The sequence below is a fragment of the Chrysochloris asiatica genome, unplaced genomic scaffold (genome assembly GCF_000296735.1).
Source record: "Chrysochloris asiatica unplaced genomic scaffold, ChrAsi1.0 scaffold00014, whole genome shotgun sequence".
NCBI classification, from domain to species: Eukaryota; Metazoa; Chordata; class Mammalia; order Afrosoricida; family Chrysochloridae; genus Chrysochloris; species Chrysochloris asiatica.
In genome coordinates, this window is record NW_006408532.1 from 5,752,390 (window position 1) to 5,771,405 (window position 19,016).

At 44.7% G+C, this 19,016-nt stretch overlaps 2 protein-coding genes across 3 annotated transcripts in view; one reads left to right on the forward strand and one right to left on the reverse strand.

The window, feature by feature from the left end:
- RALGPS1 (Ral GEF with PH domain and SH3 binding motif 1) overlaps window positions 1-19,016 on the forward strand; it is a 522,711-nt gene that overhangs the window by 334,629 nt on the left and 169,066 nt on the right. The gene's annotated exons all lie outside the window — the stretch shown is intronic.
- The window catches only part of ANGPTL2 (angiopoietin-like 2), a 42,975-nt gene that overhangs the window by 18,173 nt on the left and 5,786 nt on the right, over window positions 1-19,016 (reverse strand). Inside the window, exon 2 of the mRNA XM_006834780.1 lies at window positions 9,044-9,906. Within this exon, the coding sequence (XP_006834843.1) occupies window positions 9,044-9,860 (817 nt within the window). The 5' untranslated portion in view covers window positions 9,861-9,906. The remainder of the gene's footprint in view (window positions 1-9,043; window positions 9,907-19,016) is intronic.

Sequence of the window (19,016 nt, forward strand, 5' to 3'; positions counted from 1 at the left end):
CGTGGCAACAATAGTGAGGTTGGCTCAGGATCGGGCAGTGTTTCGTTCTGCTGTGCATATGGTCGCTATGTGTCGGTACCAACTAGATGGCACCTAACAACGACAACAACAACAATACAGATTGAACAAGCATGGTGAAAGGATACTACCCTGATGTACACCTTTCCTGATTATAAACCATTCAGTATCCCCTTACTGTATTTGAATGACTGCCTTTAGGTCCATCTATAGGTTTTAGGTTTTGCGTGAATACAATTCGTAAAGCTAGCCATAGTTTGTTATGATGCATGCAATTGAATGCTTTTGAATAGTTAGTAAAACACAGACATCTTCCTGGTATTCTCTGCTTTTGGTCAAGATCCATCTGACGTCAGCAACGAAATCTCTTAATCCAGCTTGAATTTCTGGCAGCTCCCTAGTGTTGTGCTGCTGAAGCCATTTTTTATTATCGTTAGCAAAGTTGTACTTGCATGTGATATAAATGATACTGTTAAACTATTTCAACATTCCACTGGGTCACCTTTCTTTGGGAAGGGCACAAATATGGAACTCTTTGGCCAGGTTTCTGTTTTCCAAATTTCTTGACATAGAATATGATGAGTGTCTTCTACCTGCCAGGTGCTTTTCATGTGATTCCAATTCATTAATATGAGTATTGTTGTTTTTGTGTTACTAATGAGGAAACTAAGGCTCAGAGAAATCACACCATAGATAAATGGAGTATCTGGGATTAGAACTCAGTTTTACTTTCCAATTCCTGATTCTTTTTACTGCACTATGCATTTCTATGGTATGGTGCTGCAGGATAATGCACTGGATCATAATGGCAGTTTGAACCACAGGGTCAGTGGTTCAAACCCACCAGCTGCTCCTTGGAAATCCTATACAAGAGTTGCTATGGGTTGGAACTGACTCGACAGCACTTAATAACAACAACAATGCTATGGTTATCACACCAATTAGGATTGTTGGGATTTGCCCACTTACCACCTCTGTGACACGGCTCCTGGGGGACTTCAGCCACCTTGGGGACAGTATGTATTGATATTCCCAATCTACTGATAAGTCACTTAGGACTTCACATGCCTTCTTCCATCTTGTAAGCTGCATTCCCTTCACTTTCCTCAATTTCTTTACTGTTTGAGAAGCAGTAGTAGTCAATACACCTGGAAACAGCGACCCCACCACAGAGGGTAATCAATATCCAGACCAAACCCTAGAAAAGGAGCCCTGTATTGTGGACAGGTCTGGTGGTCTGCATAGTGTCTGGGATATTGACAGATGATTAGATTTTTAATTGTTCATTTGGAGGTTACTGTAGAAATATAATTTAAGGTATCTTAGTTTCATCATCTAAAAATCTTTTTTTAATTATAGTTTTTGTCAAACTGGCCTTTTCTTAGCAAATTTTTTCTCTACATATTTCTATCTGTAGATAGTAATTATCACTTATTATGCTAAAAAATCTTAGAGAAAATCACTTACTCATTTTGTAAAAAGGTAACATAAAACTACTCCAGGTTCTATCACTCCATTAGCCCATCTTGAGGTACGGGGCCAAGACCATCAGGGATTTTTTCTCGATTGTCTTGTTTCCAGTCTTATCACAAGGGCAGCTCTACATACAGGGATTGCCTCGAGTGCTCCTCTGAGCAGCTCTCTACCACCCGAGTGCTTCACTGATGCTGATAGAAACAACTGGCATGTCACTTCATTACTTGTGTGTGTGTGTGTGTGTGTGTGTGTGCGCGTACACACAATAGTGCAAACCCCACTGAGCTCAGTGAATTAAACCAGCTTTGTTTTAGACATTCCGTAATATGGTATTAATTTAATTCTACTTTGTTTACCTTTTTATGTGGCATCTTAAGAGTTATGAAAATCTGCTATATAAATTCACCACGCAATTCATTTATGTGAATAGTGAGCTGGCCACAGATGCCTCATCTCCAGGATTTTCTAGATTACTTGCAGTTTGCCAAGTGCCAAACTGCAGGGATTTCCAAGCCACAAGATGCCAGATCATCAGACTATTGCAGTAACAAGTTGATAGTTTATCTCCTGGAGCTGAGCACTTAGCCTAATGTCTTCCTTGGAAAACTGCCTGAGGAAGGGAGTTGTAGCTTTCCATCACACTCAAAAAGCTCTCTCTGCTAAGTTCCCCAAGGTACCAGAGGAGGAAGAACAGAGAAAGCAAAGCAAGAAGGAAGATGACACTCATTGGATTTGAGTAGTTTTTGTTTATGAAGATTTTAGCAAAGAATGTTCTTTGAAATGTTTCTGGATTGTGTCATTTGTAATGACATTGGGAATCTTACTTTGTTTAACAATAAAATATTAAGAAGGGAGGAAAAAAGAAAGACAATGTAGCCCAGTGAAAACAACACAAGTCTCTAAGAAGGAAACCTGATGTCATGGGGTTTCCTGTGGCCTCTGTGACTTAAAGGCAGAGCAGTGGTGGTAGTAGTCATTCTCACCATCATCAGAATGAACCTTTGCTCCTCCAGCTCTCTACAGTGCTTCGCACTGCTGTCTACACATGAGATTGGTACCCTTTTACCTGGATTGGTGATTGCTTGACCTCCAGAAGGAATGGAAGCCACAATGTGGCATATTTCGTATTTTATTTTAACACATCCATTGTTACTCTTAGGTGCCATCGAGTTGGTACCGACTCTTAGCAACCCTAAATACAAGACAAAACACTGCCTAGCTGTGTGCCAACCTCACAATCATTGCTACACCTGACTGAGCCATCGCTGCTACCACTGTACCAGTTAATTTCATTGGGGGGGTCTTCTTTTTCTCAGACCCTCCACTTTGCCAAACATGATAAACTTCTCCAGGGACTGGTCCCTCCTAATAATAGGTCTGAAGTATAAGAGATGAAGTCTGACCATCCTGGTTTCCAAGGAGCTTTCTGGCTATACTTCTCCCAGAACAGATCTATTTGTTCTTTTGGCAGTTCATGGTACTGTGAATATTCTCCTCCAACACCACAACTCAAATGCATCAATTCTTCTATGGTCATCCTTATTCACTGTCCAACTTTCACATGCATATGAGGTTATTGAAAATACCATGGCTTGGGTCAGGCACACTTAGACCTCAGATAGACATTTTTACTGTTTAACACTTTAAAGAGGTCTTATGCAGCAGATTTGCCTACTGCAATATGTTGTTTGATTTTTTTGACTGCTGCTTCCATGAGTGTTGATGGTTAATCTGAGCAAAATGAAGTCTGTGACAACTTCAGTCTTTTCTTCATTTATATGGATGTTGTTTGTTGGTCCAGTGGTGAGGATTGTTGTTTTCTTTACATTAAGATGCAACCCATGCTGAAGGCTGTGGTCTTTGATTTTCATCAGTAAGTATTTTAAGTCCTCTTTACTTTCAGCAAACAAGGTTGTATCATTTGCATATCTCAGGTTATTAATGAGTCTTCCTCTAATCCTGATGCCACATTTTTCTTCATATAATCCAGCGTCTCGAATTATTTGCTCAGCATACAGGTTGAATAAATATGGTGAAAGAATACAACCCTGGTACACACCTTTCCTAATTTTAAACCGTTCAGTGATCCCCTTGTTCTGTTTGAACAACTGCCTCTTGGTCTATCTTTAGGTTCCTCATGAGCACAATTAAATGTTCCGGAATGCTCATACTTGCAGTGTTTTCCATAGTTTGCACTAGGGAACCACAATCTAATGCATATATTTCCTACCTTATAATGTGGGAAATCTATCTAGGGAACCTTTCATATTCAAGTTATCAATGTTGTCCTGGCCGCTGTAGGACATCTGTAGTGAGCGGTGGGTGGTTTCTATAGGTGTGTTGTGTTTTTAGTGAAGCAATCTGGGTAGCTACCAGCTGTGATCCTACGAGCAGATCAAATCTACAGATTTTTTTATGCATTTAGAGCAAATATATTTAAATAAATCAGGACTTCAGACTGGGCTATGCCTTGAAATGTTGAGCAGAAGTAATTTCAGAGAATGTGTTCAGATTTGCTAAAAAATTAGGCAGCAGCATAGTATGTTTTCTGTTTGAAAGCTCAATTTGTTCCTCCTAGGCTTGGGCAAGGGGGTGATATGATATGGGTAGGTTCTCAGTGGATACTTTTTTGTTAATGGAACCAAGAGAGTTCTAATAAAAAGTTCACCAAGCTGTGTTCTCAGAGCACTTTTTCAAGGAACTATTTGCGGCCTGACACCATGAAGCAGTGATAGAGGGTCAAGTCCTGGGTAACTGGCAGCTTGGGCTAAGACAAGTATTCTTAGAGCAGTTCTTACACCAGTTTCCTCTAGCCTTTCCAGGAGGAGGTTTCAAGAGTAAAGAGAGACTTGGGTTTAAGCCTGACTGAGCCACCAGCTGTATAATCTTGGGCAAGTTACTTAACCTTTCTGAACCTCTGTCTTCTGGAAATTACAAATTTAGGAACTGATTGTGATCCTGTCCATCTGACAGACCATTCGTAGTTTCAAGATCTTTTTATAATTTTATGGCTCCTTCATTATTCAAACAGCTACTATAGAACTACCCATTCCCGACAAGCCTTGCTGTGGTACTACCTTTTCTTCCCTGATCAGTCTCTAGGAAACTGTGGCAACAGGGCTTGGGGTAAACTAAAAAATAGTGTCCCAGGCCTGCCAGAACCTTTCCTGGGAGAAGACCAGAGCTGAGACCCATGTCTTGTTCTTTATATGCAGCTTAGAGAATGACCCGTGCAACCTTCCTCTTTAACAGACTGCTGATAACTCTGTCTGTGTGTGCGCGCGTGTGCGTGTAGATGGGGCGGAGATGGAGGGATGTGTGACTGTGAGAAAGAGAGGAGAGCAGCGGGGAGGAAGGATGGGTTATGACTTAAGCCTCATCATGAGCAGCATTCTAGCTAGCCTGGGCACACCTGACAGAGAGAGACAGGGAAAAACATAGGTGTGAGGCAGGGAAGCTGAGCTGCTGCCTGAGTCGGCCTCACTCTAGCTTTCTGCAGGCCAGAGCCTGGCTTGGAGCCAGCCTGTTCCTGTCTCTAGCTGGGAACATGCCAGTGAGTGCAGCTTCAGATGGAGTGGGCCGTGGCTCCCTCAGTCCCCTGGGAAAGGGCGTGCTGTGGACTGAGCAGCCCAGACAATGAGGAAAAGCCCAAAGGCTCTGAGGCTGTGGGATGAAAGAATTTGAAGCTGCCAAGACTTGGGTGCAAAGGTGTTCAATTGCAAAGGTGTTGCTGGCTGAATGATGGTTTCAGGAACAAAGAATCTGTTGGGCGAGAGCACAGAAGAAGGTTTTGTCTTCCAGGACCCGAGCCTGCCTTGCAGCTCTCCGAACAGGCCTGATTTTGTTGTTGTTGTTGTTAAGTGCCGTTGAGTCGGTTCCGACCCATAGCGACCCTGTACAGGCCTGATAAGAGCTCTTTATTGATTGGCTGTCATGGAGCTGGTAAAGCCCACACAAGGCCTCTAGAGCTGGATAGAGAGAGACCCATATGGTTTTTCCTTATAGGTTAGTTCAACACCAGGAAAAGGCAGGACCCTCGCCAACCACTCTCCTTGTGAGCTCTGTCTACCCATTATCTCCACAACCAGGACTCAGTCTTGACTGATAACTAATGCCTTGTATGGGAAGTCAGTGAGCATGGGTTATAAGAAGCCTGTCACGAGTGATCTAGTATGAGAGATCAAATTTGTGAGGGCTTTGCTAGAAATTAAGAAAGAAGGGAGACCCTGGGACCATCAAGGGAGAAGAGCGGGAGCAGAATGTGGGACCCTACCCAGAGAACTGGCAAGCCAGAGATGGAGGCAGAGATGATGGCGTGGAGAGAGGAAGCAGCTGAGAACTCTAGACTCATAGAGGGAGAGGGGCTGTGTGCTGGTGGCCGGGGGGCAGGCTTGTAGGGTGTGCCCTTTGGTGTTTGAATGATTGTATATTCTGTTTTGGTATACATTGTACATCAAAACAGAAAACATACAGAGGGAATAGAAGCAAATACTGTTGACTGATGATGCATGCAGGGGATTGTATCATTGCAATGAAATGAAATGCAATGAGTGTAAAACTGATGTTCTCCCATGTAAACTATCACTCAATTCACAATAAAAATTTTTAAAAAAAAGAGGGGGGAGAAAGGAGGGAGGGAGGGAAGGAGGAAATTAAATGATGCCACATTCAGGTTATCTTCCCTCCTGTGCCAGTGAGCTCTCCTAAGTGGGAGGGAAGACTGAGGTGAGTACAGTAGCCTTCTAACTACACACAGCAAACAGGTCCCTTACCTGTGCCACAGCCCACAGAACTGTGAACAGAACTTCAAGGGATCAGATCCACCTGAGATGTCAGGAGTTGGGCAGTACCCCTGAGTGTTTACATGGGCTCCTCCTCCATCAGGGATTCACTACTAACCTGGTTTCCAGACTTCCAAATTCATTTCGTGAACTCTTACACATACATCAAAAGTGCAAAACTCTTACACATAGTGCAAAAGATCCTATTTCAACCTTCCTCTCCACTCCAGACAGACTCCATTGTACCACCTTATGGGGACCCTCACACATTTCTTGTGGAGCACTTAGCATGTGATGGTGTTACCTAGTGACCACATAGCCCAGAGTTTCACTTTATTCCTGATTTCAGGTACTTGTTATTGAAAATAAATTCTCACAGTGTTCTGAAAAATATAGCCTTGCCAGATGATATCTGCCAAAGAGTTCCTTTGTCAGACCAGAGGTGCTGATTTAGGAGGATAAAAATAATAGGCACTGGATGGATCTCAAATATATTCATGCATGCAACAACCTGGTTCAGACTGTTTCTGGAGGCCAGGGACCAGTTTTCCCCCTGCTCCCTTTATCTAGCACTGTGACAGGCATAGGGTAGCTGTAGCTATACCACATGATATAATATTGCATACTTGATTGCACTGAGTTTCCAAAACAAAGTCCCTGTGTTGGGACTTTTGCCCTTATTTTATAGAAGAGAAATTTGGGCTCAGAGGAGTTAAGTAACTTTATTATGAGCAAACAGCTAACAAGGGGTGGAGCTTGAATATAAATCAGGTCTTCAGTTCTACAGTGTATACTGATCAGCTCAGTTCAAACTCAGGACTGTCCTGAAATTATTGAGTCAGAAACTAGAGATGCTTGGGAGAGAGAAGATCACTTGGGTAATTTTTGAGACCAGCTTGACTCATATTAGGATTATAACTGGCATTCAGTTGAATCTTCATTTGGTGCTCAGGGGCACATTTTATCCTCTTTAAGTATTCTTCCAAGACGCATTAGCTTACCCTACATCTTTTGCGGAGCTTTTGACTTTAAACAGGCATGTGTACAGATGGGGGCAGTCATAAACTGCAGAACACCAGAACTAGAAAGAGACTGTTTATTTTAAGCTCCTTGTTTTAACATGAAGAGATCACAATCAAAGGAGACTAATAGCTACCATATATTGAAAGTTTTATTTTCGGGTGATGGGGGGCAACATTTCACTTAATCCCTAGTTGACAGATGAGGAAATTGAGAAGCAAATTGACATGCCACCTGATCAGCCTGCTCCAAAGCATGTGCTTGCTCTCAGTCCGCACACCCAGTCGAGGTCTTTCCTTTGAGGTGCTGCGGGCCCTGCCTCAAGTTTCCCCACCCCACCCCCCACTGACCTGCAAATAATGTCACTGTTGTCCTTTGCACTGACCACCCTCCTGCTCTTAGATGCAGCCTGTTTCTGGGATTAACAAGAAGCTGTTCTTCCCAGTGGTGGTGGTGGTGATTTTCAAAAGTGTGAAGTAAGTGTAAAACATGATATTCTCAGTAAAATGCCTTCCTGCTCATACGTCAGAATGATACCAAAATTATTGATTTGGAGCAAATAATAGTTTGTTTATGCAAAGGTAACTCTGGTTCTTCTATGATAGTGAATTTGGAAACTTACAGGGTCTGGATGACTGAATAATGGCTGAGTTTCACGGGGCTGAGCTCGTACTGACATTCTGGTGGGGAAGCCTGATGCCCCCAGAAGAGAGGATTCTCAGAGTCCTAGTGCACTACAGAGGATCCAAGCCTCAAGTGAATGGGCATGCTTAAATCAAGCCTGAAGACCCAAGCCCATGAATAAATTACTGAACCTCTGAGAGTTTCAGTTAATATGCCCACACATTGGCACTGCAGGGTTGTGGTATGATATATATGAGAATGTCCAGCACAGTATTTTGGTTAAGTTTCAGAACTTTTATCAGCCACTTCCTCTCCATCAACAACCCCTGTTCTTCCCCCCCAAACGGTATTATAAGACTTCATTATATTTTAAGATGAAATGTGTATTATTTGTATTATTGTTGTTGTTAAGTGCTGTTGAGTCAATTCCGACTCATACCGACCCTGTATAGAGTTTCCAAGGAGCAGCTGGTGAGCTTGAACCACTGACCTTGCAGTTCAAACAACTTTGCAGTCTGACGCATTAGCCCACTGTGCCACACCAGGACTCCATGTGTATAAGAATATATTAAATCATCATTGAAAATTCTAGATAGCAGCAGACTCTAGGATATATTAGAAAGTACTCCCTCCTTCCCTTCAGTCCCTAAAGTGTGCTTATTGGACATTTAAAGTGATAGCATTTGTTTTTCTTTGGCTTCTTGTTTATTTGCTGAGTACTTACTAAATGCCAAATCTCTATCAAGCATGGCACTGGATCCTAGAGTCCACAAGCTTGCAGGACAGATATCTTATTTGCCAACACCGAGCATCTAGTGTGGAGCTGACAAAATGAAAGGCCTTGAGCTGTTTTATTGGGTGCCAGTGAATATTTACTCTCTTCTGAGATTCTTCCTGCTTCATGGTTCTACCTTTAAGCATGCATCTAAGGAATATGGCCCCCCTCCGATCCCACTGACTCTAGGAGCTTGACCCAAGGGATTGCTGGGGGAAGAGGATGCAGGGGAAGGGCATGGCACAAGTCTGTTGGCCTGGTTTCAAATTTGCCATGGCTTTTCCCTTACTCTGGAAACCTGGTGCCTGACTCTGAGGTCCAGATAGAAAGGGATCCTAGAAGGACTTACCTGATGGTTTATCTGTGGAGGACGGGAAGCTGGTGAGAGTTGGCATGGTGGGCAGAGTGGGTGGAAGCACCTTCAAGTTCTGGTCACTCTGGATCTCATTCGTGGAGATCTGGTTGATGATACGGTTGTAGGTGGGTGGCTGGTAGACCCGAGGTGGTGTGGCAGGGGGCGGCTGGGGGACGGGTCTGGCAGCAGGCACCCGCTGGCAGTGCTCCTCAAGCTGTGCAATGATCTCCGACTGGTTGTGGGCCAGCGTGGCCAGGTGCTGGTATTTGTGCTCCAGGTCTTTGTACTTGCTGGCCAGCTGGAGCATGTCGGCCGTCTGGTTGAGGATTCTGTTCTCCAGCTGGGAGAGCTCCAGTGCATTGTCCCGCTTGCGGATGATCTCATGCAGGAGCTGCATGTACAGCTGCGTGACCCGTGAGTTCATGTTGCGACTCTCTTTGCGTAGCAGCTTCACCTCACTCACGATGCCGCCGTCCACCTCCACCAGCTGCTGCAGCGTCTCAATCTGCCGCTTCTGCTTGAGCAGCTCATTGTTGAGTAGCTCCAGCTCCTGCTTGTGCACTCGGTTCTCCAGGAGCACCTCAGGCTCCTTGGAGTTGACGCAGATGGCACCTGTGACACGCTGCTGGGGCACAATGAAGGTGTAGGTACACTTGTCTGGGGACTCACCGGCCCGCTTGTACCTGTTCAGGTAAATAAACTCTCTTGGCGTGCCCTCCTCAGTGCCTTCAAAATCGTTCTCCTGGCTCACAGCAGCTCCCACAGCAGCCAGCAGTCCCAGCCACCAGCATGTCACACACAGCGGCCTCATGGTCCTTGCAAAATGGTTTTTCTTTGTGAACAAAATCTATGAAAACCTGAAAGTAAACAAAATGAGAGAATCAGTGATGTCCTCATAACTGAACTGCCTGTGGCCTCACTTTCTCTACAGGGAGATCTTTTTTTGAAGGCAGGAGGCTATAGCCCTGTTGCTCCTGAAGTCTGCTCCATGCCATGCCCATAGTCCTCTTGCTGTACTTCCATCCTGCAGCCTGAGAACCACCTTGGGGCTTGAAGCTGGGACGGGGAGAGTAGAAGAAGGGATGCCTGCCCAACCTCTCTTCTCCTCCTGCCTCGGACTCCTCAGATTGTTGGCTCCCATTCTACACTTTCTTAATCCCCTGGACTTTCTCTCTGTGACTCCTATCACAGTTGAACAATAGTAGTTCTTTTTGATAGTGAGTTCTTCTGTTGGACTCTTAAGCTCCATGAGGCCAGCTATTGTGTGTGATTCACCTTGTATCCCTAGGATGTTGTCTAAGCAGGCTTGTGGCAAATATTTGTTAAATGAGTGAATTGCTAGACACAGCACTGAACGTGCTTGGTCTGTAGTGGGCCATTATCAGTGGAAGGATGTGTCCTCCGGTCACATGGCTTTAATCTGTGTGCTAGCCAAGCTACAGAGCCCAAACAGGAACAAACAACTGAGCTCTAATAAATCCAAATATTTGCAACAGTCAGTAACTGCATAGTCCTGATCCTTGCAACGTGATCAAATCAGATGGGAGCAAAAAACAATACACATGTTTCAGTTCTATTCTTGGACGTTTGTTCCTTCACCAGATCTCCATTGAACATCTGTTGTGTGCCAGGCAGTGTGCTAGCTGCTAGAGCTACTGCTGCAAACAAAACAGACCCAGCCCTGCCCTCAAAAGGCTTACGCATTATCATACACTTTGTAAGTGCCATGAAGAAGTATCATATGCTATGAAAGAATATGGCAAGGGAATTGCCTAATCAGAGGGTTCAGGAAAGCTTCCCTGAAAAAATGACCTTTACACTGACCCTTGTAAGATGAGTAGGAGTTAGTTACGCCTAGAGGGAGGGGACAGAGGGAGGGGATGGGTGTACGCAAGAACCCTCCTCTTGCCTACTCAAGGAATTGCTCCAGCAATTCTCCCATCTCTCTTGCATGATCACATGTTTCCTAGAGTCATGCAGTTGTTTCTCTGTACTTAAAGTATTCTTTTGACATAACATCCCATCTCCAGCTACTGTTTGTCTATTTCTTTGCTCCACTTTTTAGCAAAACCCTCCAACATTTGCCTACGCTATTTCCAGTACTTCTTTTCCTAGTTTTCTCTTGACCTCACTCCCATCAGAACTTTACTTCCTCCCATCCATTACAAGTGCTCCAGACAATATAACCTCCATTTTCCAAATCCAATGGCCTTGTTCTAGGTCCTCAACAGTGTGGGGCACTGGTAATCATTCCTTTCTTGAACTTCTTTCCAGGACACTACCCTTTACTGCTCCTTCATTCTCTACTGCTCACTCATTCTCATATTCCTATCCTCTCAGTGCTCACAGGCCCAGACTTAAGTCTTCAGACTTTTTCTTTACTTTGATCTTCTCCAGGTTTATGACTTTCATGACCTTCAATCACTGGCAACTTCTACGTTTCCTTCAGCCCATACCACTTTCCTTGACTGCAGATTCATACATCCAACTGCCTTTGTGACATTCCCACTCAAATACTTAGTAGGCATTTCAAACTTAGTTTTTATCCAAAAATGCAATTCTGGTTTGCCCCACACCTTCATCCCAATCTGTCATCCCACAATTTTTCCCATGTTAGTGAATGGTGGTTTGTTAAGTGCTATCGAGTTGATTCTAACTCATAACGACCCTCTATATAGGGTTTCTGAGGCCATAAATCTTTGCAGGGGCAGACAACCTCATTTTTCTCCTGTGGAGTGGCTGTTGAGTTCAAACTGCTGACCTTGTGGTTCTCAGTCCAGTGCTTATCCTACAGAATCACCATAGTCCCTAGTGATTGGTTGCTGTTAAGTTCTGTTGAGTCGTGCTGTTGAGTCAGTTCCGACCCTGTGTAGGCTTTCCAAGGATTTAAATCTTCACAGGAGCAGAAAGCCTCATCTTTCTTCTAAAAAGTGACTGGCAGGCTCAAACCATGAAACTTGTGGTTCGTAGTGCAGTGCTTATTGTATGGAGCCACTGTGCTCTATTCTTTTAGTTCCTTGATTCCTTTCTTTCTTTTGTATCCCACATGTAGTTTACCACCAAATTATAATAGCAGTATCCTAGAAATAGATTTCTACCATTTCTCTCCACCTCCCCTGCCACTACCCTAGCACAACCTGCCTGCGCTTCTTGCCTGGACTATTGCAGGAGTCTTCTCACTTGCTCCTGCTCTTGCCCACTCTGCAGTTGATTTCTCCACACAGCATTCAGAGTAGTCACATCAGCAGTCAGTTCGGATCACTCTTCTATTCAGAATACCTAACGTTGCCCCATCTCAGAGAAAAGCCTCATTACCTTTCTGACCTCATCTCTTCTTTCCTCCTAGATCATCCCCCTCTAGCTACACTGGCCTCCTGGATGTTCCTGAAGCTCACCATGCACACTCATGACTCAGGCCTTTGCATTTGCTGTTCTGTTTAGAAACATTTCTCAATTTCCTTAGTGCTTGCTCCTCTGCCGCTTTCAGGTCTTTGCTGCATTGCCACTTCTCAAGTCAGCCTTCTCTGGTTATATAAAACTGTGACCTCCAGAGTCCTTATCATCATCAGACATGCACCCTCTGCCTCTCTGCCACACCTCTCCTAGAATGTAAGCTCCATGAGGGTAGGGGGTTTGTGTTGATCACTCTGACATTCACTTTGCCTAGCACATGGCTTGGAAGGTGCAGGAATTCAGTAAATATTTTGTTGAGTGAATGAAAAGACACACTCACTAAGAGTTCCTCTAGAGGAAGCTACACCAGGGCCACCAGGGAACCCATGGGACTGATTTCCTGAGAAGGGTATGGGAGCTGCACGGAAATTTATCAAAACAAGTTTATGATACTTATTAGCAACATCAACTGTTGTTGACCCTCAGTCAGGCATTTTGCAAGTGTTTTCTTATTTTATTTAAGCCTCACAATGGCCCTTTTAAGGTAGATACCCTGGTTGTTTCCATTTTACAGATGAGGAAACAGATTCAGAGAGGCTTAAATGACTTTCCCAAGATTACATAGCTGGAAGGTGCTAGAACCAGACTCAGCCCTGGTCTAAAGGGACTTAAACCCACAAACTGTTAATGACTACACAGAAATGTGCTTAATCTGGATTTTAGTAGTATTAGATCACCACTTTGTGATTTTCACAATAGTGAACAGTCAACCATTAGCTGAATAGTTGAATGCAAACTGTCTGTGCCACCCCAGAATCTAACAACTGTGGCAAATGACATGAAGGTTTTGTCTTCCCAGGCCACTTCTGGGGCTTTTCAAGTCCCAGCTCCACTTTGTGCTAGTCAGTGAGTAATTGCAAAACATTCTGTGCTCCACCAGACCATGCTGAGCTATGTTTCACTTAAATGACAAAGCCCCAGAATGGTTGAATGGCCAGCTCAACCTGCACGTGCCTCTGGTTTGGGTTCTGCTACTAGGTAGGACTGCAGTGACGTCAGTGGAAACCAGGCTGAGTTTGTCAGTGTTTGCCTGGTTTCCAATGCCACTTTGGCTGCTCCCGTGCTGGCAGGGCCTGCCTGAGAACAATGGGGAGAAGCCGCCCCTCCTGGCTAGGGCGGGCCTGTTGGTCTGTTGCCTTCTGCAGAGTGCTCACCTGCCACAGCTGGTGACAAACACCTCTCTCTGTTGCTTTGTCCTCCACCTTGGCCAAGAAACTGCCAGAGAGGCCCAGGAAGGCAACTTGGCTCTTGGTAAATGTTGGTTTCCAAACCTTCCCAAGCCTCAAGATCCAGGAGGACTGCACTGTTTAAAGTTGAGTTCTTCCTCTCCCAGGTAAGGAACATGGGAGCACTTCAGAAACTAGAGATTGGAGTGATGTGACTGGGAAATGATAACAAGGACATCAACAAAGGTAACAATACAAACTCAATAAAAGTACTCAACATCAAATACAATAATAGGTGTTGAGTACTTTGACAGTCTCCTTGAACCCTTACAGTAACCCAATGAGAAGGTGCCACATTATCCCATTTTACAGGGGACTGAGTCACCTGATCCATTCACAAGGCTGGGCTCTGACCCAGGAGCTCTGTTGGCCTCACTGCCCAGGCCCTGAAGTAGCCCATGGGTTAGACTGGTCCTTGTTTGTCTTGGTATCCCTAGCATCTGACACATTACCACACACAGGATGGGAAGGCAAGAGACCAGCAAAGGTCATTAATACACTGTGATGGATTTAAGGAGTGTTTCTTGTGATTAGATTAAAAAGGAGACCAGACTTGACAACTAGCATTTAGACTCCTGCAGGTTTTCAGGTTTACAAGGCCCTTTGGGTTACATGGTTTCATTTAGTTATTATTATGTGTATTTTGAGGTTGAGGAAACTGAAACTCAAAAAGGTGGCTGATAACCTGCTTATAGTAGTGTTGCTAGTAGTTGACAGTCTTAAAGTGCAAGATTCTGGGTCCTCCTGTAGGCCTGACTTGGAGCAGATTGAATTGTACAAAGGAAGGGCACTGTGCTGGGCACTTGACATTCTGGGTTCCCACATAACCCAACAAGGTTGTTATTTCCCTATTTTGTAAAGACAGACTCTGAAACCTAAACAGAGTTAAGTGACTTGCTCTGGAACACACAGCAGGTAAGGGGTAGAGCTGGGCCTAGAACTCAGTTCTGTCTGACACAAAGGGCCATGCTCTTTGTGTTGCCCTTGGCCTTTGAGGCATTTGTTTTCCTTCAAGATTCCAAATACCCCCCTCTCCCCCACCCCCTAGGTATTTGCTAGCTTGGTAGTTCTTACTGGGCAGTAATGAGTTTGTTTACTTTTGCTCTCTTGATATTTATTCAACTAATTGCATCCCAAGAGAAATAACCCCCCAGCATTCCAGCCATCCTAGGCCTGGAGAAGAACTCAACTCCAATCAAAGTGATGCTCCTCAGTTTCTTCCTATGACCAACAAAGAAAAGCAAATCCAACTGTTTTCCTTGGCTTAGAAATTAAAATAAAAGTGATTCTTAAAATTGCTTTTCCACATTGTATTGTGAGGAGTTTCCATTATGCATGGGTTTTCCCTCCCCACTGTGAGGCCAGCATGACCACTCCATGTGACTGCCTTTACACACTGGGAGGCGGCCTCCCCAGGGCTTGGGTCCCATCCAGCCTCCGGTGGACTGCTTCTGCATGTCCCCACTTGGCCTGGCGTGGTGGGGCCACACACTCTGGGTCCACATCCCTCTCACTGCCACAGCGCTGCAGGCCAGATGAGCGACCACTTTGTGGAAAGAACCGTTTCCAAAAGACAGGTCTGTACATCCTGTGCTGTGGTAGCAGCAGGCGACTGGGCAGTCTTCTGAGTTCTCACTCCCAAGGTTAGGACTAGAAACGCTCAAGAAATGTAATAATTACAGCCAATTATTACTGTGGCCCAGGCATTTTATATACAATATCTCACTTTATCATCCCAATAGCCCTGGGAGGGAGACTAAATTATGTACCATGCAATTCTAGGGGACACAACTCTGATTCAGAGTCTCTATATAGTTATATTGCAACAATTTTCTCTTTTCCTCAAAGATAGTTTTTCATTTAATTGCCATACCAAACCCACTGCCATCAAGGCTATTCTGACTCCTAGTGACCCTATTTAGATAGGGTTTCTGAGACTATAAATCTTTACAGGAGCAGACAGTCACATCTTTCTCCTAAGGAGCAACTGGTAGGTTTGAACCACTGACTTTGCAGTTAGCAATCCTACACCTGACCCGTAATACTACCAGGGCTCCTTACCCTTTACAGGGGCAAGCAGTCTGATCTTTCTCCTGCAGAGAGCACAGCTGGTGGGTTTGAACGGCTTCCCTTGTGGATAACAGTCCAATACTGATAATTATCCCCATTTGCAGGTGAGGAAATCATTGGCCCAAGGTCACCACATTTTCCATTGGCAGAGGTGGTATCAGAACCCCAAAATGTACCTCAAAATAGAACATGCTAAATGTATAGCGGGGAACAGAGTGGTTCTATAGTATAAACACTGAGCTGCAAACCACAAGATAGCGGTCTGAGCCTATCAGCAGCTCCGGGAAGAAAGATGAGGCTTTTTGTTCCTGCAAAGATTTACAGCTCAGAAACTCTATATAGGGTCACTATGTGTCAGAACCGACTTAAGTAGCACTTAATAGCAGCAACAAATGTATAGAAACAAAAGTGCCTAAGTGAAAGAGACTGCTTTCTGACCACGCGCTGCCCACCCCCCCTTGCCCAGGACAAAAGAAGACAGGAGAGCTCATGAAGTCCCCCCAACTACTAATCCCAGGCAACCCCCACATTCCTTCCAGCTCTCAGGTGGTATTTCACCATCAGTTTACATTGTAGTCCTGCCTGTCACTCAGCCCTGCTCTGTCACTCTGTGACCACAGATGGCTGAACCACAGGAGGTACCCCAGCATTGCAAGAAGCCTGATGAGAGGGCCACTGCCAAGGTAGTGAGAGAATCTGTTACTGCCACCTGTTCCTGCGTGTGCCCAGCTGGCCCCTGATACCTGGGTTCTGGGCAGGTAGGAATTTGAGCTGAGCTTGAGCGAGTCAGGTGGACTCGAGCATGAATCAAGATTGTTAAACCAAAGCAGGATTGAAAAGAGACAAATGAAAGCTTTAATGCTGACACAGTTCCTATTAAATCTGTTGAAAAGTATGGCTTGCCAGTGGGATGGTACTCAAGCCAATTGATAATCTAGAACAAGGAAGAGTCCAGGTGAAGGGCAAATCCAGAAGAAAAGGTCCTAAAGGGTCCAGCTGATCACATAACCAATAGTATTGAAAATAACAGCTATCATGTGCTTGTTGTAAACTTGATGTACCCAGCTGTGCTCTATTTGCTTTTCATAGACTCTTAAAACCTTATGAGTAGGGGATCATGCAGCCTAGTTTGTCCCAGTTGAAGCCTTGTGTCTTATGTAGTCATTACTGTTGTTAGTTGCCACTAAGTTAGTTCTGACTCATAGCCGACCCTATGTACAACAGAACAAAACACTGCCCAGCCCTGCACCATTCTGACAGTTGTTGCTATGTCTGAACCCATTAGTATAGCCACTGTGTCAAACCATTTCATTGAGGGTTTTTCTCTTTTTCACTGACCGTCTACTTTACTTGATGTTCTTCTCCAGTGATTGGTCCCTCCTGACAATGTGTCCAAAGCATGTGAGACAAAGTCTCACCATCCTCCCTTCTAAAGAACACTCTGGTTGTACTTCTTCCAAGGTAGATCTGTTTGTTCTTCTTGCAGTCCATAGCACACTCATTATTCTTTGTCAACACTACAACTCAAATGCATCATTAGCAGCCCCTTTCACTCTCAAGAGTGTTCTGATTAGGCAATAAGTGATCTGGTTTCCTTACTTAGGAGAAAAGTAATATTAACTGCATTTTTCAGTAGAGGAAAGCCAGGTTCACAAAGGTTTAGATTTGGGAAGTCAATACACTTGCTAACAAGGAAGGTCATTTATATGAAGACTTGGATTTCCCTGTCTGACTCCAAGGTCCATGCCCTCACATCAAGCAATATTGTCTCTCCAACCACTATGAATAAAAGGTACCTGCTTGTTTGTTAATGGCACTTCTTAGTCACTATTGACTGAATAAGTTGAAACTGTTTCAGGTCAGCATAGGAGAGAGCTTTGTAGATGTTAGAAAGAGCTCTTTGATCACCCAAGTGGTGAGACCCCAAAATAGGCCTGTAAGGTGAGCAGTGGCATCCTCACCTTAGAAAACCTGGAGAAGGGACTGTGCATCATTTGTCCTGGGTGATTCACCACCAGCCTGGAGGCCAGGGAGGAAATATCCAGATCTCCAACTGCCATTCCCTCCCAGCCCCCACCAAAAGTCTGTGTGGGCACCCAAGGAGTCTTGAGCCAATTCCTAGACCGTGTCCTCAACTCTTAAAAGATCTTCATATAAACCACTTTCCCATCCATCCAATCTTCCATCCATTTGTTAATTTAGCCTTCTCCAGCCAGCCAACCATTTGTATTGCTATAATCTGGACCCAACCCTTATAGTTTGATTTTAAGAGGCATAGTTCTGAACCCTCAGCCAACATTTCAACATTTCTGTCATCAGAATGTGTCCACAATTAATGTGCACATTTAATAGGATTTTGAATTGATTTAGTCCTCACCCCAACCCCATACCTCCACCAAGGCATGAACCAGAGAAGCAGATAATCTGAAAGCAGATTTCTCCTGGAAGGGGTAGTGTTTCAGGGGTTGAATCCTCCTTATGCACTAGGCCCTTGTGTAGCCACTGTTGAGTTGCAGGCTCCAGGGAATGGCTGAGTTTATGGAGGAGGAGGGTTGTGGTCACACTGTGAGATCATAGGGCAAGAGAGGATGTGGTTAGGCAATGGGGTGCTTGGTTGCCTCTGCCAGAGGAACAAGGATACTGCTGCTACTTTTTCACAGTGCATTATTAGGGAACCATTTTGAGATTACCCCAAAGTGTATAAACTGAGCCCTCAGTGCCAAGAGTCTCTGCCAGCATAGCAGAGGCCAGGCAGAGTCTGTAGAAGCCATTTTAGAGGCAGCTTCTGAGTTGGCTGTGGTGTGCTTCATTTTAGAGGAACTGGGGGACCCTCAGATGAGAGGGAACAGCTAGAGGCTGAGTGGGCAGAGCTGCCCTAGGGTGGCTTCTTGGGAAACCCACGGCTTGCATGGAGCTGCTCTTCTGGGCATCAGGACACGTTGGCCTGTTGGGATGAGCTCATTCACTGAGCACTGGGACAAGCATTGGTTATGCCTATCTCCCTAATCCCAGCAGCTTTGGGAGGCAGGGCCTATGATAATCTCCATTTTACATGTCAGCTTGAGGACTAAGGTGCGCCTGACCCAGGCCATTGTGTTTTCAGTAGCCTCATATGGATGCGAAAGCTGTACAGTGAATAAGGAAGATCGTAGAAGAATTGATGCCTTTGAGTTGTGGTGTTGGAGGAGAATACTGAAAGTGCCATGGACTGCCAAAAG